Below are 22740 nucleotides of genomic sequence, written 5' to 3' on the forward strand. Positions count from 1 at the left end.
TTGGACGCCTACAGGGATGAAGGGGGAGGGAAGCCCCTCGAGGAATGCGATGTTGCTACTGTACCTGATAAGAACAAGGACAGGGGAGAGAGAAAGGGGGGAGGCATGGTGGTGCCACCAGAGCTGAAAGGAGGAGGTGTGGTCCCACCAGAGCTGAAAGGGGGAGGTGTGGTGTCACCGGGGAAAAGTGTAAGGATGGGTGGTACTTCTTCGTTGTCGGGTCCCGCCTGTTGCTGTGCGTATGCCCAGAAAAGGGGGGATCGTGCCAACCCATGTGATAGTGAAGGTGAATGTGGGTGTGATGATTTCATGTGGCCCGCCCAAGGGGCTGGCCAAGCCGCCCAAGGGGCTGGTCAAGCCGCCCAAGGTGCCACCCAAGGGGGATGTGGTCCTGCGTGGGCCGCCCAGGGGGCCGCCCAAGGGGGATGTGGCCCCACGGCACCCGTACCGTGGAGCCCACCCACTTTCACTGATTGGGCCCAGACAAGGGAGGACCTCCAGACAGCCGACCCGGAAACAACAGCTTTTGCCCTCCCGATAATAGTGAAACAGGATGGTCCGGCTTGGACCCCTCTGGATTCCAAGGCGATTACTCGCCTTGCAGAGTTAGTTAAGAACAAGGGCTTGCGTTCTCCGGTAACTATGTCAGCAATTGAGGCTCTCATGGCCTCAAGTCTCCTGCCGTACGATGTGGTCAGTCTCATGAGGGTGATTCTTGAGCCCGTGCAGTACACGCTGTGGTATGATGAATGGAATAGATTGCTTCAGGCTGTTGTCGCTGAGGCAGCTCGTAATAACAATCATCCGGCTAATGCGCATACAGGTCAGGGCCGTGGAGCTAGGGTTGAAAGAACTACTCTCTTGCGCCTTCAGGGACTAGCAGATGGTATGGTGGGATCCCCGGAGGGTCAAGCAAGAGGGCTAAGAGCGGGGGAGTTAGCTGCGCTTACAAAGGCAGCCTTTCAGGCTCTGCTGACAGTGGCTAAAGTTGCGGAGCCTGTGCTCCCTTGGTCCGACATCAAACAGGAGCCTTCTGAGTCATTTTCTGATTTTGCAAATCGCTTGATTCGTGCCATTGAAGGGTCTGACCTCCCGAAGGGAGTCCAGCCTTTGGTTGTGATAGAGTGTCTCAAGCAAAAGTCGCTCCCGGACGTTCAGCAGATAATTAGGGCAGCTCCTGGAACTTTGAACACCCCAGGGGAGATTATCAAATATGTGCTAGATCATCAGAAAAATACTCCCTCCAATAATGATGGCTTGGCAACTGCCGTGCAGGGAATGGCTGCCGAAGTCAGCTCTGCGATTAAATCTGCAGTGATGATGGCAGCTCGCACCGGGGATGAGAAGGGAAAAGGTCCGTGTTTCAAGTGTGGGCAGCATGGTCATTTTAAAGCACAATGCCCCAAGAAAGCTGGGCAGAGCAAGCCGCAAGGAAAACGTTGTCAGTTGTGCAATGGGGTTGGACATGTTGCGCGTCACTGTCGAAAATTTGAGGTTTTGCCGCAGGGAAACTGGAACGGGAGGGTGCCAGCGGCCCAGGGCCCCTTCCCGCTTCATTAAAATGGGCCAAGCGTGTTGACCACACGGTGGCGCTGACCATGGATCTAGGTGATAGGCCATTGGTGAGGGTCATGATGACGTTGGACCCTGGAGTGCCTACACTAGGTCCTAGGACGGTGTACCTTACAGCTTTGTTGGACTCTGGTGCAGATGTTACTGTTATTGCAGAGCGCGATTGGCCATTCCAGTGGCCAAAGGTTGCAACATCAAAGGTCCTGATAGGGGTGGGGGGTGAAATGACCACCTCTGTGTCGGATGCGGAAGTGGGAATTTCAATCATCAATCGAGATGGCTCAATAGAAAAAACTGTTTTCATCACCCCCAATATAGCTCCGATCAGGGGATCTCTGCTAGGCAGAGATCTTCTTCTTCTCATTGGGTTACGGCTGACAAATTTATCCTAAGGGCCACTGTCCACCACTTGGCGCTGCAGCATGCGATTCCGCTGCGTTGGAAACAGGATACATCTCCTGTTTGGGTGGATCAGTGGCCCATTCCTGCTAAAAAATTGGCAGCGCTCATACAGCTTGTTTCCAGAGAACTTGCACTAGGCCATATAGAGTCATCGCTTAGCAATTGGAACACGCCCATCTTTGTCATTCAGAAGGCCTCTGGATCGTTTCGGCTGCTCCACGATCTCCGAGCAGTCAATTCACAGATCATCCCCTTTGGTCCTGTCCAGCAAGGGGGACCTTTGTTGTCAGCAGTCCCACAGGGATGGCCTCTGATGGTCATTGATCTAAAGGATTGTTTCTTCTCTATCCCATTGGCTAAACAGGATAGGGAAGCCTTTGCATTCACAGTTCCGGTTGTAAATAATCGAGAGCCAGCTCAGAGGTACCAGTGGAAGGTTCTTCCGCAAGGTATGGTCTGTTCACCTACGATCTGTCAACTTGTGGTGAGCAGAGTCATAGAACCAGTGAGAAAGGCACTGCCAGGATGCCAAATCGCCCATTACATGGATGATTTGCTGCTTGTTGCACCTGATGATGCTCAGTTGAAAACGTTGGAGGGGCAGATCGTCCGCACCCTCATCTCTGCAGGGTTTGTGATCTCTCAGGAAAAGATCCAGAGAGAACCAGGGATTGAATTCCTGGGCTATAAATTTGGATCTTCCACAGTAATCCCGGAGGGGCTGGAGATTAAGCCTCAAATTACAAACTTATGGGATGTGCAGAAGTTGGTGGGGGCACTGCAATGGGTGAGGAATGCCATTGGCATCCCTCCGCGCCTCATGAAACCTTTCTATGATCAACTGAAGGGATCAGTCCCACAAGAGGAGAGGCATTGGAATCCAGAGATGGAGTCAGCCTGGCAGGAGATACTGTCAGCCTGCTCCACCAATGCCCTTGCCAGGTGGGAACCTGATCGCCCGTTGGAGGCTGCGGTCACTAGGTGCCAGCATGGTTCAGCTGCAGTGATTGGGCATGCTTTGAACTCTCGGCCACGCCCACTGTCATGGTTATTTTCTGCTCAGCCGGTGAGAGCATTTACCACATGGCTAGAACAGCTGTCATATTTGCTGCGAAAGGCTCGCCTCACTGCGATCAGAGCTTTCGGGAAGGACTTGGAAGTCATCTATTTACCAGGAGCTTTTCGAAATGTGCAACCTCTGCCAGATGAGGTGTCATTGGCTGTTTATGACTTCAGCGGAAAGTTTTGCTATTCAGACTCACTGCCAATTTTTGAACTGGCAAAACCCCTCCAGATATCATTGCGACACAGGGTCCTGGACACCCCTGTGAACGGTCCTACAGTCTTCACTGATGCTTCGTCATCAACGGGCCAGGGGGTGGCTGTGTGGCAAACAGTTGAGGGTGGCTGGAGTTACAAGATGATAACAGACAAGACAGCAAGTGTTCAGATGCTCGAGGCTAGGGCTATGGCAGTGGCACTACATCTTTGGCCCACGAAGCCTTGCAATGCTGTCACGGATTCTGTGTTCGTGGCAAAAATGCTGCTACGGATGGGAAAGGAAGGGCAACCAAGTACAGCAGCTGCAGCCCTGTTAGAGGATGCTTTAGCTATCAGGGTTGCACCCGTTGCCATCCTTCATGTTCGTAGCCACTCTGAGGTGCCAGGTTTCTTTACAGCAGGAAACGACATGGCTGATCGGATAGCAGGGAACCAGGTGTGCACTTTGCAGGAAGCTCGTGATCTTCATTCAGCACTTCACATAGGGGCCAAGGCACTGGCTCGAGCCTGTTCTATCCCGATTACAGTCGCTAGGGAGGTAGTGCAAACCTGCCCTCACTGTAATTCTGTGCCAGCTTTAGGAGCGGGGGTTAATCCTCGTGGTCTCGCTCCATTAGACGTCTGGCAAACAGACTTCACAATGGAACCACGGATGGCCCCACGACAGTGGCTGGCTGTGACTATTGACACGTCCTCTACTGTCATTGTAGCCACACAACACGGTCGTGTCAGTTCTACAGCAGCACAACACCATTGGGCCACGGCTATAGCAGTTTTGGGAATGCCGCGCCACATAAAAACAGACAATGGTTCTTGCTTTATTTCGCGTTCGTCCAAAGATTGGTTAGCTCGCTGGAATATCACACACACCACAGGCATTCCGGGAAATTCGCAGGGCCAAGCTATCGTCGAAAGGGCTAACCGCCTCCTCAAGGAAAAGATTCGTGTCCTTGGGGAGGGGGAAGGCTATTCGGGAAAGATCCCAGTATCACAACAAGGGGAAATCTTGGCCCGCGCACTGTATGCACTAAATCACTTTGAGCGAGGAGAAAATTCCAGGACCCCCACCCAGAAACATTGGCGGCCAAGAATCATTGAAGAAGGCCCGCCAGTAAAGATCAAGGTGGATAATGGGTCCTGGGAGTCGGGATGGTCCATACTAGTCTGGGGAAGGGGGTACGCAGCAGTAAAATGCAAAGGCACAGGAGACATACGTTGGGTGCCATCGAGAAAAATTAAGCCAGAGGTTGGTGGTGAAAAAGAAAATGTCAGGGAAATAACAAGAGCTGAGTATCCTCTTCCAGGACCTCTTGATCGGCCGCCCAAGGAATCCTGAACTGGTGGAGCGCAGAAGAAGATCTTTCATCTGGATACCGAAGAAATTCTTGAGACTCAAGAACCCAAAGGACCCAGAGAAACAACCCCTGCTGCCAACGAGAGACACCATTTTGATGCTGCTATGTCTTTTGTCTTTATGTTGGTCGCCGGTGGGGGGTGTTCACTTGATCCAACAACCTGGGAATCTGTGGGTTACTTGGGCGAAACAAACAGGCAGGACGGATTTCTGTCTTAGCCTGCAATCAACTACCTCGCCATTTCAAACATGTTTAATTGGGATTCCTATATGGGGGAACTCCTCTGAGTTTCAGGGATACGTAAGATCATATAATCCCATACAAGATCCATGCAGAGAATTCTGTGCACTAACAGCTATTAACATCACACGTAGAGATTTAGGGAATGACACTGTAATCCTTGCCAGCAAAAGGATAGCATGTGTTGTTTGTACACTGAATGTCACTCTTCCTTGGGATCCCCAAGAGCTGCAGATATTGGGGTCTCAACAGGTACCTAACGATACATGGGATAAAGAGGGAGGCTATTGGTGGTCTCCTGGATGTATTGGCTTTGCAAGATTTAACCACGAGAGGAGCCGTTCAAATATTTTAGATCTTCTCACACCTCAAGGTCCTTATTGGAATGCACGGAAAAATAGATCAGATCCATTCACTACCGTCTATCCACACAATACAGAGCTATTTACCTGGGAAGGGTCATATTGTGGCTTCCTTCCAAACACATCCACACCTAGGGAAAATAGTAGTTATTGTCTGCCTGAACATTGGGTGAGTAACCCTGGTGTCATTAATGTGTCGAGGCCTGATGGTTCTCAACGGGGAATAAATTGTAATCTCAGCAGCAAGTATGCAAAAGGCTGCTGTTTTGAACCCAGGGCAAAAGAACAGGGGCTAGAAAAATACATCTGGAACAACTCCACTGCGAAAGCACTGCCACCGGGTATATTCTTGATTTGTGGTGACCGTGCATGGCAAGGTATACCATCAAATGCAGTGGGAGGACCTTGTTATTTGGGACGGTTAACCATCTTGTCCCCACGAGCCCTCGACTGGGTGCGCCTGACCAGAAACATGACGAAATCTCGGAAGAGACGGAGCATTCACACACTGGCATCGGACTGTGGTGACAAAGTTCAACTTTGGGGACCAACAGCAAGAATTTTTGCATCTATTTTTGCACCAGGAGCAGCTGCAGCGCAGGCGCTAAAAGAGATAGAGAGACTCGCTTGCTGGTCCGTGAAACAGGCTAACATGACTTCCACACTGCTGAGTGAGCTACTTGAAGACACTGACAGTATTAGACATGCTATGCTTCAAAACAGAGCAGCAATTGATTTCTTGCTTCTCGCACAGGGTCATGGTTGTAAAGACTTTGATGGGATGTGTTGTTTTAACTTGAGTGATCATAGTGAGTCATTGCACAAGAAGTTGGAGTGGTTAAAAGATCACACCAAGAAGATTGGCATCCAAGATGATCCTTTTGGTAACTGGTTGGAGAGTTGGTTTGGTGGTATTGCACCATGGTTCAAGCAATTGCTTAAGGTAGTGCTGATAGGGCTTCTCATATTCCTCGCATTTATGGCTTGTGTGCCGTGTGTGTTTCAATGCTTGCTAGGCTGCCTGCAACGCATGGCTGAAAGAATGGTTAATACGCAAATAGAGTATCATAAGATGCAAGATAGGCTTTAAGGTGAGATTTAGGTGTTAAGATTTAAAGAGAAGTTTACACAATATAAATCTATAAGCTTATAGACCTATAAATGTGTGACCTTGTATATATGTGTGAAATCTGCAAACTCTATAGAAGCAGGAGGTGAAGAGGCTGAAGAAGAGGAGGAAGGTGCTAAGGAAGAATCAGAAGGCTGCGTGTTCGAATCACGTCGGGGTCACCATTTGAAGGCTTTATGATCGTTAATGGATGCTCGGCATCCAGGCAGGTCTTGAATATCTCCAGAGAAGGAGATTCCACAACCACCCTGGGCAGCCTGTTCCAGTGCTCTGTCACCCTCACCATAAAGAAGTTATTGCACACATTAGTGCAGAACTTCCTGTGGTCCAGTTTCTGTCTGTTTCCCCTTGTCCCTCCTCCACACACTGCTGAAAAGAGTCTGGCCTCACCACTTTACCCCCCACACCTCAAATATTTATAAACCTGGATCAAGTCCCCTCTCAGCCTTCTTTTTTCAAGGCTAAACAGACCCAGTTCACTTAGTCTCTCCTCATAGGGGAGATGCTCCAGGCCCTTCACCATCTTAGTGGCCCTCCGCTGGACTCTTTCCAAGAGATCCCTGTCTTTTTTGTACTGGGGAGCCCAGAACTGGATACAGTATTCCAGATGAGGCCTCACCAGGGCAGAGTAGAGGGGGAGGATCACCTCCTTCGACCTGCTGGACACGCTCTTTTTAATGCACCCCAGGATGCCATTGGCTTTTTTGGCTACAAGGGCACACTGCTGGCTCATGGTCAATCTGTCGTCCACCAGGACACCCAGGTCCCTCTCAGCAGAGCTCTTCTCCAGCAGCTCTTCCCCCAGCCTGTACTGGTGCATGCAGTTATTTCTACCCAGGTGCAAGACTCTACACTTGCTTTTGTTAAACCTCATCCGGTTTCTCACTGCCCAGCTCTCCAGCCTGTCCAGGTCTCGCTGAATGGCAGCACAGCCTTCAGGTGTGTCAGCCAATCCTCCCAACTTCGTGTCATCAGCAAACTTGCTGAGGGTGGTCATTGATGAAGATGTTGAACAAGACCGGACCCAGCACAGACCACTGGGGGACGCCGCTAGTTACAGCCCTGCAGCCAGACACTGCACCGCCAACGACAACCCTCTGCACTCTGCCAGTCAGCCAATTCTCGACCCACTTCACTGTCCACTCACCTATCCCATACTTCCTCAACTTTGGTATAAGTATGTCATGGGAGATTGTATCAGTTATAGAGGTTATAGAGTTCAATTCCTGCAGTCAATTTGGCGGCCCAGGTGGGACCAGCTCTGTTCGCTGCAGGACCAGCTGAGAGGGAGACACTTTTGGCGCACCCTGAGATTTCTCTGAAGGACTCCCTTCCTCACCTGATCACTGCAGGGACAGACAAGGACCACCCGTAGGTGGACCAGGTATGTGTATGGTAAGTGGAGCCCATATGTCTTGAGGAGACATCCTACACAGTTTACAGCCATACGTGCTGCTCCCAGGGAGGTGAGCTCATGGCTTTGGTTGCCAGCTAGGGTAGGAAGACTCCTTGGGTGAGTTCCTATGAAAGGGAACTGTATGTCATATGAATGGAAACAAGAACAAATACTCTCTCCCAGGTAGTTGACAATAGGAGGGACCTAGGTTGGTCTCTCCTACGGGTATGGGATATAGTGGATAGCCCGTCAAATGGTAGCCTGGGTTCTCCAAGGTGTAATCATGGGGCTTATAGGTTGTATGTTCAATATTATCATCTGCTTTAAGTGTTTGGTACCGTGTGTCAAGCCGACTCTGGGAAAAACATTAACGTTTGCAACTGGTCGACCAGAGTATGAGTGTTATTGAGATTCCAGCTAGAAAACGTTGTCAGCATTGTGTAGTATGAATAAACCATGGTTTTTGATCTAAATGTCAGAGTGAGTGTGGTGTGAGTGAGACACAGAACAGCTGCAGGGTGAGTGCTGAGTCCCGACCCGTGTTTCCTTCCTCCTGTGAGGGAAATGGCCAGACACGGACAAAGTGAAAGACTGTGTTGTCTGTCCACTCATAAGTACTTTCTGCTTGTATGTAAGAAGACGGGAGTTTGTACTCTGTAGATTAGTAAGATTGTCCTGAGGAGAGGTGTACATTCCACCCGACCAATGAGTGTCAACCCATTTATGTAATACTATGTACTGCTTGCGAGGAAGTGTGTGAGGAAGGTGGTTCAGTCAGTGCTGGTTCTGTGGCACAGTGTTTATAACTGAAGAATACAGACTGTATTAAGGGAGTTTATGTGAACTGAAGAACTGTACTGTTTGACAAACTGTTTTGATGGTATAAGAAAGTGTAATTGTTAATGATATATGGAAGTGTACTTGAGGGAATGTGGAAGTGTATCTGAGCATAGAAACAGAGGAAGCATTTACAGAGGAAAAAGGATTAAAGTGAGTTTACCTGCACTGACATGAGAGCAACACCCTGCACCGCTGCCCTGTGAGCTGAGCAGAGCAGAGCAGAGACACAGTCCCCATGTATCAGGTAGTGTTATTCTGCTTACCAAATGAATGAGTTCACTACAGAAGAGGCAAAACTTCCCCTCTGCTCCATTTGTGGCATACTCTGGAGTTCAAGGCATTGCAAAGCTATGGCACATCTACTTTCTTTCAATGATGACACCTTAGTGTGCTCTGGGCTCTCATTTCAATTGCATCTAAAGAAGTCTAGGGTCATGCCAGCTGACAGGAAGCTGGCAAATGTTGTCTCATTGTAAGGAAGAGCAAGAAAGATGACATGGGCAATTATGGACCTGTCAGTCCAGAGCCTGGTAAAATTATGGAGAAAATGATGGTGGGAGTTATGGAAAAACAGCTGAAGGACAATTCTGTCATTGGTCGCAGCCAACACAAGTTTGTGAGGCAAAGGTCCTGTTTAATTTAAGCTCATTCTGTGACACAGTTATCCGTTTAGTTGACCAAGGGAAGCCAGTTGATGTAATCCTTGAGGATTTCAGTGGAGATTTTGACACTGTTTCTCACAACAACCTTCTGGACAGAATGTTCTGCATATGGCTAGACAGAAACACAATGTGGTGGGTGAGCAGTTGGCCAGTAGGTCAGTCCCAAAGGATTATAGTCAGTGGGTTCCATCAGGCTGGTAGATGGTCACTGTCGGGGTCCCCAGGGTTCCATTTTGGGGCCACTTTCCTTTCATGTTTATGCAGATGACTTGAATGCAGGACTAGAAGATGTTCTGAGCAAGTTTGCTGATGAGACCAGATGAGGAGGTGCTGTTGCCTCCACTGAGGGTGGAGAGGACTTGCAGAGAGATGTGGACAAGTCAGAGAAGTGGGTACCAATTGGTACTAAGCACCAAATGCATAAAGTATAACAAGAACAAGTGCCTGATTGTGCACCTGGCTATGGGCAACCCTGGACATACACACTGACTGGATATGGGACACTGGAGAGAAGTCTGACTGGAAAGGATTGGGGTGCTGGTCAGCATCACACTGAATGTGAGTCAGCAGTGTGCCAAGGCTGCCAGGAAAGACAACAGTCCCCTGGAGTGCATGAAGCAACTTATTGCCAGCTGGGTGAGGGAAAGGATCGTCCCTCTCTGCTCTGCATTGCTACTGCCTCACTAGCAGCACTGGGTGCACTTCTGGGCACCGCAGAACATAAAGGACTTCAAACTCTGGGAGAATGTGCAAAGGAGGGCACTGGAACTGAGAGATCTGAAGTTCAGAGTTTCACAGGGATTGACTGCTTGTTCAGACTGGGCCCTTCTCACATCCCTGCTCACATCCTGCAATGAAACATAGGTCTCATATGGGACATGAACCTCACAGTGTCCTTGCACCACATGTAGAGCCTGGGATCTTCTGTCCCCATGTCTTTCATTTAACATCATACAGACCTCCAACCCATTGCCCCAGGAAATGCCAGGAGCCAACATGAGATACAGGATCTCTCTACCACTGGTCTTGTAATCAGGGCTTGACCTGTCTGCTTTGTAAGGCAAAGGAGAGGTTTCTTAGCATGCCAGTGCCTTTGCCTGCCTGTAGTCATGGCTTCCAGTTATCTTCTCTAACAAGTCCCTTGGGAAGCTTGCTTGTTAATGTTCCTCAGTTGGCCCATTAATACTCCAAGAAACTTCACTGTTACTTCTGACTTTGTCTTGTTGAGCACTTTGTGCAAACTTCTCTCTGCACTAGAGGCTGATGAACCCAGCATCAAATGCACCCTGGGACCATTATAACCTAAAGAATCTCCTGTGCCTTATGCCATCTTGTTATCTTCTTCAGGTTATCAGAACTTGTTCAGCAAAAAGGAGGGATATCTGGAGAGAGATTAAAGAGATAGAATTTATTTTCTCTTTATTTATATCTGGGCTTAAAGCAGCACTGTGCAACTGATACCAATCCAGGTTGTCCCAATGAGTTCTGTACTGTTACTGTGTTGACAAAGGTCCTTCTCTACCTCCCCACCCAATTTCTGCTCACATTGGACCTATGGGACTTGCATCACTTTTCTTCACATCACTCTTCTCCTCTGCATTCATCTGCTCAGTGTTAAAACTGCTTTGCACCAACTCCCACTGGCTTTCCTCAGAGAACCAGCTACACATGGAAAAGGAAAGATTTCTCTTTTTTATCTGGCCAGCAAATGGAAGGAAAGGTGATGCAATGAATGAACAGTAAAACACAGTGTTCAGCTGCATGCCATGTTCAAGCGGCATCTATTGAAGTTTGTCTTTCATATGGAATATTTTTAAAATAAATGATTTAGACTGAGGTAGCATAGGATAGATTGAATCACAGTGAAGTAGTTGACAACAGAGGCCATCAGACTCTGGGAGATGGAGCAAATTCCAGTAATCTCCCTGGGATAGATCAGCCAGGTAGTTGAGAGGTATCAACTTAAAACTGAACAGGACTTGTGAGTATTTCACACATTGAGACGAGTTAACACATTCTCATTGATTTCTATCTTTGTCTCCAACTCTGTTTTTCACTTTTACTGACATTAATGAACATCTTTCAGACTTTGTGCCTTAATAAAAAAGAGACAGTGAGAAAAAGAAAAAGTATAAGAAGAAAAAGAAAAAGAATAGATAGGAAGGGATAGATCAAATCACAGTGAAGGAGTTGACAACACATTCCATCAGACTTTGGGGAGATGGAACAAATTCCTGTAATCCCCCTGAAAGTCAGAAATCAGACAGATAACTGGGAGGTATCTGACTGAACAAAGAGCAAGGGATGGAGAAATCTGGAGGGCAGTGGGAGTAGTTTGTGCCCAAATGGCCTGCTGAAAACATGCCCTTAACCATGGCCATTTCTTTAGGAGAGCTGAAAACACTTGGAGGATGAGACACATCAAATAGGCAGCAGGGAAGAGTAGTGCTGGGCACCGGGCTATAGTCACAGGGTATTGGCACTGGCACTGCTGTCTGTGTCTCTGAATCTGAAGACATTTGTGTCCAGCGAACACAGTTCTGGAAAACATTGTAGTTTCAGTAAAAGAAGAAAAAGAAAGAAAGAAAAAAAAAAGACATCAAATCACCTCAAAGATTCATATATACAACTTAAAATGGAACAAGACTCATGAGAATTTATCATGTTGAGAACGGTTAACACATTTTCATTGATTTCCATCTTTTTCTTCAATTATTTGTTTCAGTTTTATTGACATTTATGATCAACTATTAAGCTTACAGCCTCAAAATAAATAAATAAATAAAAAGAGATACATTTGCATCTTGCACATGGCCTGATGCCTCTTTGACCTTCACAGTTCCCACAAGTCCTTCCATGCCGGTGAGTATGAGATCCAGCAGAGCACCTCTCCTCTTTGGTTCCTCCACTGCTTGGTCAAGAAGCTGCCATCTGTGCTCTCCATGGATCTGCTGGATGCCACATGCCCTGCTGTGCTGTCCCTGCTGCAGATAATGGAGTGACAAAGGCCACCAAATGGGACAAGGGACAGACAACATCAGATTCCAATCTGTCTGCAGAGGGCACCTTCCATTGACTCTCCCTGATCAGGAAGACAGGTACAGACACTGATGGTCTCCTCTGTTGGCCATTTCCACTAGTTCTGACCTGTCTGCTCTTCCATCCCCAGGCAGAGCTCAGTGCACTCTCACAGAGGGCAGTCGCCCTTCTTTGTCTCCTCGCCCATCCATCCTAAAGACTCTGTATCCCCCTTGTGCTACAGTGCAGTTGTGGAAACCATTAAACTGTGTCCCCATGGTCCAAACAGGAGCTCAGGCCTGCAGCTCTACCAAGATTTCTAGCTTCTTGTGTGTTGGTGTTTGCATTAGTGCAAAAGCACAGAAGTAAACATCCTAATTGAAAAGCATCACTGGACATAGCCGGACTGGATAGCTCATCTATGGTATCAGTGTGCAGAAGGTGGCACACAAACATTAGACTGATCGTGGGTCTTGGAGGTGACGTAGCAGCACAAACACTCCTAGGGCATGACTTTGCTGAAGGCCCTGTGCTGCACTTGCAGCTGCGTGTGAATTCACCGGACAGCCGGTGCTATCCCCTCTCTGGCCCTCAGCTGATGCCCAGGAAGGAGCTGTCTATCTCAGGGATTTCCCACACAGTTTACAAGCTCTGGCACACAGCAGGAGCAGCCCAGGCACCTTGGGCAGCACCCAGTGTCTGTGTGTGAGCAACTGCCTCCCAGCTGAAGAACCGAGGACTCAGAGCAGGAGCTCACATGCAGGCAACTCCTTGTGCACTTCTGAACTGAACCAGAGGAATCCCAGCTCCTGTGGGTGTGTAGGGAGCTGAATCCCATTTCAGCTCCAGGATTTCTGTCAACGGATGACACTCCTGCACTGCCTCAGCTGGATCACTGCCCTGCACAGGGAAATTCCAAACCTCGCCTTCCTTGTCTGGGTGCCCTTATTGTTTCATCAAACGAACTCTGGGAGCACTCCCCATATGTCTCCAATCAGTCACTGACCACTGGACATGTGGTGGTTAATTGAGCGGATTTCAAAGCACAGTCATGATGCTGTTGTCTTTCAGGAGCTGTTGGCCATGAGGACCCAGGGACATGTCAGGGGAGACGAGTGGGAAGGATAAAAATGACATCATCTGCTGCTTGCTTGTCCAGGATCCTGGGACACAGGGAGCTCATAAAAGTGGGCAGAGCTGCAGAGAGACAGCTGTGCCCAGGAGCAGCTCTTGTGCACAGCACAGCCTGCAGGTGACAGAAGGAGAGGAAAGAAATTTGAGAGAGCTTGCAGGATGTGTGTGGTGTGAGCGGGCTGTGAGCTCACTGCAGGAGCATTGCTCACAGACCATGACAGGGTAAGTCTCACTGCAGACCATGAGCTGCTTTTCATAGAGGGTCAACTTAATTTGGGATATCCCATAGCAGATCTGGATGCAGGCACTGCATGTTTCTTTACTGTGGAAAAAGCCTTCTGCTCCAGCTGAGGGCTTCCATACTGCAGTGTCAGAGCACAGCCCTGAGGGCTGCCTGTCCCAGCACGGCTGCAGGCTGTGCAGCCGGGGCTGCAGGCGGGTGCCCAGGGCTGTCCTGCAGAGCAGGGTCCCTGCTGTGCCCCAGGGGCTGTGTGCCGGGTATGGGACTCTGCCGCCTGCCAGGCTCAGCTCTCAGCCTGCCCAGGGAGCTGCCCAGGACCCTGCGGGGAGACGTGTGGGGGGAAGGAGCCCCCGGCAGGGCTTGTGCTGCCACAGCTGCTGCCTGGGGCAGGGGATCACAGCTCCACTGCACAACTGACTGTTTCTGAGGGCCCTTTGCAAGAGGAGAGCCAAGGCAGGGGGTTTCCATTTCCTGTTCTGAGGCAAAGAGGTTTGGAGTCAGAAATCTAAAAGGGGCAATAAGAGTTCTGAGAATTTTTCGTCAATCAATTGCTTGTTTTGTGAACACTCACACATGATGTGCTTTCAGTCTCCCCTTTCTCAAAGGATGGAATTATCATCATTTTCTGTAGGCATGAATAATTCACTTATCCTACAAACAGGCAGCATTTTCTAACTGAAACTGAATGCCACAGAATCTGGGGTAAAGGGCTCTAAGAGCACTTGGGGTAAAGATATGAGACATGAAACAGATGAAAATATCCAGGGAGAAGGCATAAGAAAATAAAAGGAAGGTTAGAGCTCCATATGCTGCTTCTGCTTAAGGAATGTTGAAATACATGAAATTAAATGCAAGTAATGGTGCTAAATGTACACTGTTGTAAGAGAATAAAAACATTTCATAGTATAGCAGGAGGAGTGTCTCTGAGAATGGTCTGGACTTGTCATTATCTTCTGCACTCTGAGCAGGACTCCAAGCCCAACAACAGCAGATGCCCAACAGCAGCTCCATCAGCGAGTTCCTCCTGCTGCCGTTGGCAGACACGCGGCAGCTGCAGCTCCTGCACTTCTGGCTCTTCCTGGGCATCTACCTGGCTGCCCTCCTGGGCAACGGCCTCATCAGCACAGCCGTAGCCTGCGACCGCCGCCTGCACACCCCCATGTACTTCTTCCTCCTCAACCTGGCCCTCCTCGACCTGGGCAGCATCTCCACCACTCTCCCCAAAGCCATGGCCAATGCCCTCTGGGACACCTGGGCTATCTCCTACACAGGATGTGCTGCACAGCTCTTTTTCTTTACCTTCTTCATCTCAGCAGAGTATTCCCTTCTCACCATCATGTCCTATGACCGCTACGTTGCCATCTGCAAGCCCCTGCACTACGGGACCTTGATGGACAGAAGAGCTTGTGCCACCATGGCAGCAGCTGCCTGTGGCTCTGGGGTTCTCTATTCCCTGCTGCACACTGCCAGTACGTTTTAACTGCCTCTCTGCCAAGGCAATGTTGTGAACCAGTTTTTCTGTGAAATCCCCCAGATCCTCAAGCTCTCCTGCTCAGAATCAAATCTCAGGGAAGTTGTGTTTATCTTTTTAGGTGTCAGTTTAGTATTTGGGTGCTTTGTTTTCATTGTTGTGTCCTACGTGCAGATCTTCCTTGCTGTGCTGAGGATGCCCTCTGAGCAGGGACAGCACAAAGCCTTCTCCACGTGCCTCCCTCACCTGGCTGTGGTCTCCATGTTTGTCAGCACTGCTGCTTTTACCTACCTGAAGCCCCCCTCACTCTCATCCCCAACCATGGACCTGATGATGGCACTTCTGTACTCGGTGGTGCCTCCAACACTGAACCCTATTATCTACAGCATGAGGAACCAGGAGATAAAGCACGCTCTCAGGAAGGTGTTGCAATAAGCACTATTCCAGCTTCCATAAAATGCACAACTTTCTCACAGGATTCCCAGTGATGGTTATTTATGTTTTATGCATATTTGGTTGTTTGATTGTGTTTTATACAGCATTCTGAAAAAAATGTTGAAAATTATTTCACTTCCTTCCTACCTCCTTTCCATTTTCTCACTCCAATAACTCGTGTAAATGTGGAACCAGATTCCCTGAATATGTTAAGAGATAAATAAATACTTTCAAAGTAGACTTTTCCTTAGCTTTTCTGTCTTCCTACCTTCTCTGGGACTGGGGGAGGTAGAGCCGCTGACAGCAGCACAACGTGCTCTTTTCATTCCTGCTCCATTTACACTGCCATAGTGCTCTCAAGTCCTCTCATTTATGCAGGACTGAAGGTCCTGTGTGTCTCACAGCAGTCCTGTTGTCTCTACAGCAGCACTCTGGGGCTGCAGTCAGTAGCCGGCAATATGAACAGGTCTGTCAGAGCTGGTCTCCTTGCTGGCACTGCCATAACAAGAGGGCCCCTTCCGGTCAGGACTAGAGAACTGGATGTCTCTTCCAAAGCTGGTGTAAGGAATATACCTCAGGAGCTGCTCCCTGAGAAGTCCTCAAGATCTTCTGATGCTCTTCAGTGCGTGACCGGATCAGACTAAATAATCCCAATGTGATCAGTAAGAGACTTCGGGCAGTGCTGTGGTTTAAGGTTTATGGGTTGAGATAAAGAGAAAAAGAAAAAGATAATAATCATGACAAATGTATTTATACATATATATATATATTATACTTAGTGTATTTTCACGCATATACAACATATGCAGTTGCAAACATATATGAACTAATCCCTATGTGCATCTGTTTGCAAGTCCAGGACTAGTTGCAGGGGTTTTAACAGCCACAGGGTTCACTGTAGGAGCTGTACTGACTTTCAGGCTGTTGCTGGACTTGAAGCGACCTCAGAGTTCATTGCCTGAGCTGGAATCACCACAGGACATGTGATTATGTTGGAGCAGCCACTGTGCTCATTGGAGGGGTTGGAGTGACCACAGGGCTGAACCTCCTGGCACAGTGCAGCTCCCTTGGGAGGCATTTGTTTCACTTTCTTATCAAAATACTTGGAACAGCTACAGGACCCGTAGCAGGAGTGACTGCAGAGCTCATTATGAGGGATGGAGTGACAGCGGGATCTGTCCCAGAGCTTGGAGCAACTGCAGGACGTGTAGCAAAACCTTGGAGCTGCTGCAGGGTCTGTGCCAGGAGTTGCAGAGGCTACAGCACTGTCAGCAGATCCAGCTCTCTGGATATGGCACACTGCAGTCATGTGTGTATCTTGGGGATTACCAGAGCCACAGCAGACCTGCCCCCAGTATTCTACCAGTTTCTCAGGATCCTGCAGTTGCTCAGAGATGAAGTTCCAAAGCCCTGGGGGTGCCCACCACTCCAGGCAGCTGCCCAGACTGTCCCACACCCCCTGCCATGCAGAGCCTTCTCACCTTGGGGCAGATCTCTCACTGATATTCCTGAATAATTGTTTAACATCAATCATAGATTCATAGAATCACCAAGGCTGGAAAAGGCCTGAAAGATCATCCAATCCAACCGTTCACCTATTACCTATAGCTCCCACTAAACCATGTCCCTCAACACATTATCCAGTCTCTCCTTGAATACCCCTGGGCTTCCAGAGACGACAGTTTAAATTGTGTAATTCCTAATCATATGGACAATATTACTTCCAAAACCCAAAGATAACCACAGAGCTGAATGTGCACAAAACTTCACTTTGCCAATTTTATCGTGGTACAAACCAAGGTCAAACAGCATAGCAAAATAAATAGCCTAATCCAGCATCCAGAGTTGACAAATAATGCAGCAGGGAAAACAAGCAGCAAGCAACGAGCTGTGCAATGCAGCTTCATGAGAAGACTCAGCAAGCTTCACAAATAGGGAAACTATCAGCATCATGGCCTGCACATCTCCAACTCCCACAAAGCCCTGTCCACTCTGGACAGATGTGCTGTTACCACAACCCTTGGAGCCTCACATCAGGCACCAAAATGACTGTGGTTGTTGAACCCAACATGTGGCTCAGCAGCACACAGTGCTTTGTGCACTGCCCAATTCCCTGTGGGATGGGGATGAGAACTGGGAAAAAGAGTACAACTTCTGGGTTGTAACAAAGCAGTTTACTAAGAGAGATAAAAGGAGAGGAGTAATAGTTATCACTATATATCCGTTGATATGGAATCGTATGTAACAACTGATGCACAAGCACTTGCTCAGCACCACCAGACTGATGCTCAGCTGGGCCCTGGGCAGTGAAGAGACTGAGATGAACTCCCACCCCTTTCAATACAATTTCTGCTTGCTGTCAGCTGATAGAGAACGTCCCTTTGGCCACTTTCAGTCAGCTGTCCTCACTCTGTTCCCTCCCAGCTCCATGTGCCCTTTACTGACCATGGCCTTGGCTCCGTACAACACTGCTTAGCAGCAGCTGTAAACATCAGAGTGTTATGAATGATTTTCTCCAAGAACCAAAACACTGCACCATAGCAGGCAGTCTGAAGAAAAAAAATTCATCTGAGCTGTAACTCAGACCTGCCTGTCCCCCTCCTCTTGTACTTCCTGATCAGGAAGCAAGGAACAGAATCTGCTGCTCTTCTTTTTGAAACCTTTCCATCAGTATTCAGGTGGCTCCTCTGCCATCCCCAGGCAGAGCTCAGTGCACTCTCACAGATGGCAGCAGCCTTTTTTCATCTTCATTGCCTAATCATAATGAAGAGTCTGTACCTACTTTGCTACAGTTCAGAGGTGGGAACCATCCCACCATGTCTCTGTGAGACAAACAAGACCCTAGGCCCGCAAAGGCACAGAGATTTGGAGTTCACTGAGTGAATGTTTGTGGTCGTCTCATTAGCGTAAAGACTCTTCAGAAAGCATCCCCTTCCAGAAGCATGCTTTGATTTAGCCTGTCTGGGTCTTGCATCTACACCGTGGTACTGGTGTTCAGGGACTTGCTCAGAAGCAGCAGCCTGCATGAATGGAAAAGCTCTGTGGTTTTCTCTTGATTTGTCCCGTTTATTTCCCATGCTACCCGCACTGGTCTACAGGCACTTTAGGGCAGCAGCAGGTTGGGGTTACCCCTAGAGGATACACAGTAAGATTTAGGATGGGGTATTGGCAACAAGACTTTCTCTGAGGAATCCTCACACAATCCTATAGAACAACTCAGAGGCTTTCCATTCAATCTCCAACAGCAACAACATCCCTCAGCCCTTCTCTGTCACATCCAATTCCCCACCCTTCCCCATTTGGACCTGGTTTAAAGCCCTTTAATCAATCAGTGCAGGAGCATTTCAGATGGGGTCATGGAGGAGGCAGACTGCCATTCTTGGGGTGGCCATTTTCCCAGGAGGGCATGGTGGGAGGGCTTTGTCCCATCTGGTTCCACCAACACTTGCATCCACCCAGCAGAAGGCTGTGCCCTCTGTGTCCCACTTGAACTCTGCATGGAGCTTACAGTTGGCAGTGACATGGCTGAGAAGCTCTGGGCATGGATTAAGGGACAGGGAAGTAATGTGCCTTCCTAACTTCCTCCCTGCATACCTTAGCAACTTCCTTGTAATCTCCTCAAGTACCCAGCCCCTTCTTCCAGAGGGCGTAGATTCTCTTTTTCTTCCTGAGTCTCAATAGTTTTTCCCAGTTCATCTGCACTGGTCTTCTTCCCCTATGGCTCACCTTATGGCATTCAGGGACAGCCTGATCTCGTGCCTTTAAGATTTCCATCTTGAGGAGTGTCCAGGCTTCCTGGACCCCTTTACCCATAAGGAGCGACTCCCAAGGGACCTGTGCTACAAGTGTCCTGAACAGGTCAAAGTCCGCCCTCTAGAAGTTCAGGATAGTAGTTTTGCTAGTCAACCTTATGACATCTCCAAGAATAGAGACTTCTACCATTTCATGGCCACTCTGCCCAAGACAGTCCCCACCCTTCTCAACTCCAACCAGTCCTTCACTGTTAGTGAAGAGCAGGTCTAGCAAGGAACCACCCCTGGTAGGCCTTCATACCAACAGAGTAAGGAAGCTGTCTTCTATACAATCTAGAAACCTCTTGGACTGATTCCTCTGCTCTTTATTATATTCCCAGCATATATCAGGGAAGTTGAAGTCTCCCAAGAGAATGCGTGCTGGCGATCGTGCGACTTCAGTAAGCTGCTCATAGAATGCCTCACCCATCAATTCACCTTGATTAGGCAGTCTATAAGAGACTTTTAGCAAGATGTCACACCTACAGGTCTTTCCCCTGATCCTTACAAACATGCACGCATCTTGATGGTTCTGAAGCCCAAGCTCTTCAACATCAAAACTCTCTTTAATATAAAGGGCCACACCACCACCCTTCCTTCCTCATCTATCCCTTCTGAAGAGCTTGTAACCATCCATTACAGCACTCCAGTCATGGCAGTGGTCCCACCATGGGTCGGTAATAGCAACTAGGTTATGGTTTGTCAGATGCACAGTTGCTTCCAGCTCCTCCTGCTTGTTGACCAAGCTCCTTGTGTTGGTGTAGACACTTCAGCTGAGGCATCTACCTCTCTCCCAACACAAGCCGCATTCCCCTAGGCTCATCTCTGGTGAGCTCTGTTTTGTCCCCTCCCCCATCGTAGCTAGTTTAAAGCTCTTTCGATAAGCCCCACTACCTTCTGTGCTAGGATTTGTTTCCCCCTTTGAGACAGTTGGGTTCCTTTCATGGATAATAGACCACAGGCCAAGTAAACTGCCCTGTGATCAAAGAACCCAAAGTTTCTGGCTCAGTACCAACCTCTGAGACAATTGTTCATTGCTTTGCTTTCCAAGCCTTCTCCGTGTCCCTCACTGCCCCTGAAGGTACAGAACAAAATATCACTTGATCTCCCACTCTGTGAACTAAATGGCCTAAATTCCTGAAATCTCTTTTCATAGTTTGTAGGCTTCTCTAAGAAATTTCATCACTGCCCACCTAAACTAGGAGTAGTGGAAAATAATCAGTGGACCTAACCAGCATTGGGAGTTTCCTCATTATGTCCCTGACCTGAAGCCAAGAAGGCAGCAGACTTCCTGACAACTCGGGTCCAGTCTGCAAATGGGGCCCTCTATTCCTCTGAGAAGGGAGTCACCCACCACGGCCACCCTTCTTTCTTTCATGGCAGAGGAAGTCACAAGGCTTGGTAGTGACTGCCTTGCATTAGGCTCCCTCCTAGGCAGATCCTCCATTGCCTCCCCATTCTTATCTCCTTCAGATTTCAGAGTGTCAAACCTGTTGCTAAGATGGATCAGGGGTTGAGGGCTAGGCAGGCATGGGGGGGCTCCTGTGATGTTGAGTTGGGACTCTCTTCCAACCCTCCTCATCAGTCAGCTCTGTCTGACTGTGACAGGGCAGGGAGTCAACCACTTTTCTGGGGGTATCTGCCTGGCAGCCTTCCCTCGGGGATGCCAGCAAGTCACTCCACCAGCCCATCTCCAGATCACACTCCCTGATGGTGAATTGTGAGTAAAACCTTGAGTAAAGTGAGAGTTCACCTAGACAAAAGTATGAGTAGAAACATGGACTGACATGAGGGTAAACCCAGAGTAAACCCAGGATCCCATCCATCGGGCATGCTCAGCCTCTAAGGGCAAATTTTCCAGTGTTGCTGTGTAAAAAAATAGGTTCCTCACATCTAACCCATGTCTCCCCTTTTTAATTTAAATCCATTTCCATTTGTCCTGTTATCAACAGACCATCCCATCCTTATTCTAGTGTTAGGCATCTCATCCTCAGATGGAAACCCTGGGGCTGAATTGGGATCAGTTTTTCAAAGAACCACGGGGGCTGCAAGTTCACCTAGCTGAGTTCAGATGTGCACAGTGAGGTGTCTGTGTGTGAGTCCCTCATCTGAATCCTTGGGTTTTATTCCACAGCGACTGCACTGCTCATACACAGACTCTCAGTGATGCCCAAGGTGCCTTGGGTGATCCTAGTTTTGTGCTAGTGCTTGTAAACTGTGACGGAAAATCTATGAGATAGACACCTCCTTCTGGAGCATCAGCTGAGGGCCAGAAGGGAGGTATTCTTGGCCATCCTAAATACCACTGCAGCCCCGTGCTTAGGGCACCCATTGTGTCTTTTGTACCTGACCCCATGGAGTACGTAGTGATATTCAGCTTACCGAAAGGATGAGCTCAGAACTGAAGAGGCAGATCTTCCTCTCTGCTCCATCTGTGGCATAGTCTGGATTTCAAGGCATTGCAAAGATACGGCACATCTGCGTTCTTGCACTGATGACAATTTAGTATGCTCTGGGCTCGCATTTCAATGGCATCTAATAAATCTAGGGTCATACCAGTTGACAGGAAGCTGGCAAAAGTTGTCTTATCGTAAGGAAGAGCAAGAAAGATTACAAGGGGAACTATGGACCTCTCAGTCTCACACCAGTGCTTGATAAAATTATGGAGAAAATGATGGTGGGAGTTATGGAAAAACAGCTGAAGGACAATTCTGTGATTGGTCACAGACAACACAAGATCCTGAGAGGAAGGTCCTATTTAATTTCAGGTCTTTTTATGATACCTTTATCCATTGAGCTGAACAAGGGAAGGCAGTTGATGTAATCCTTGAGGATTTCAGTAGAGCTTTTGATACTATTTCTCCAGCACCCTTCTGGACAGAAACTCCTGCATACAGCTAGACAGAAACAGAACGTGGTGTTTTGTAATACAAGAAGAATTTTACAGAGCAGCAGCCATGGATTGAGATAAAGAGTTCACAGAGCAGCAGCTGCGGAGCAGGATAAACAGCATGAGAACAAAGGACATCTCTAGGAAAAGAATGAATGGCTCGTGGCTTTGAAGGGGGGTTATAGGGTTGTTATTGCAGTAGCTTTCCTCCAATTAGCGTGTGTGATTTTTGGACACCCTTGTCTGTCTCCTTTAAAATCATGGCTTTTCGGGTAATAAATTGATGCAGCTATATGTAACCATATTGGTGTTTGTCTGCATGTCCCAGCACACTGACATTTTGCCTTTCAGGTTCACCAGCAGTGGTGAGTGAGCAGTTGGCCAGTAGTTCTGTCCCAAAAGATTATAGTCAGTGGGTTCCATTGGGCTGGTAGATGGTCACTGTCAGAGTTTCCCAGGGCTCCACTTTAGGGCCACTTTCCTTTCATGTTTATGCAGATGACTTGCATGCAGGACTAGAA

The 22740-nt window shown here is 48.4% G+C and overlaps 1 protein-coding gene across 1 annotated transcript; it reads left to right on the top strand.

Annotated features, from left to right (window-relative positions):
* Nucleotides 1-1797, top strand: LOC146754973 (uncharacterized). Its single transcript, XM_085526712.1, has one exon. It carries the CDS (start codon nt 106-108, stop codon nt 1558-1560), a length of 1455 nt encoding a protein of 484 aa, XP_085382838.1. The 5' UTR covers nt 1-105; the 3' UTR covers nt 1561-1797.
* Nucleotides 1798-22740: the final 20943 nt, after the last annotated feature.

The sequence above is a fragment of the Coturnix japonica genome, chromosome 37 (genome assembly GCF_054131305.1).
Source record: "Coturnix japonica strain WE chromosome 37, WE-NBRP24, whole genome shotgun sequence".
Classification (NCBI taxonomy): domain Eukaryota; kingdom Metazoa; phylum Chordata; class Aves; order Galliformes; family Phasianidae; genus Coturnix; species Coturnix japonica.

Excerpts from the sequence above, each read along its gene's own strand:
- LOC146754973 (XM_085526712.1), top strand. The coding sequence starts at position 106 with ATGGTGGTGCCACCAGAGCTGAAAGGAGGAGGTGTGGTCCCACCAGAG.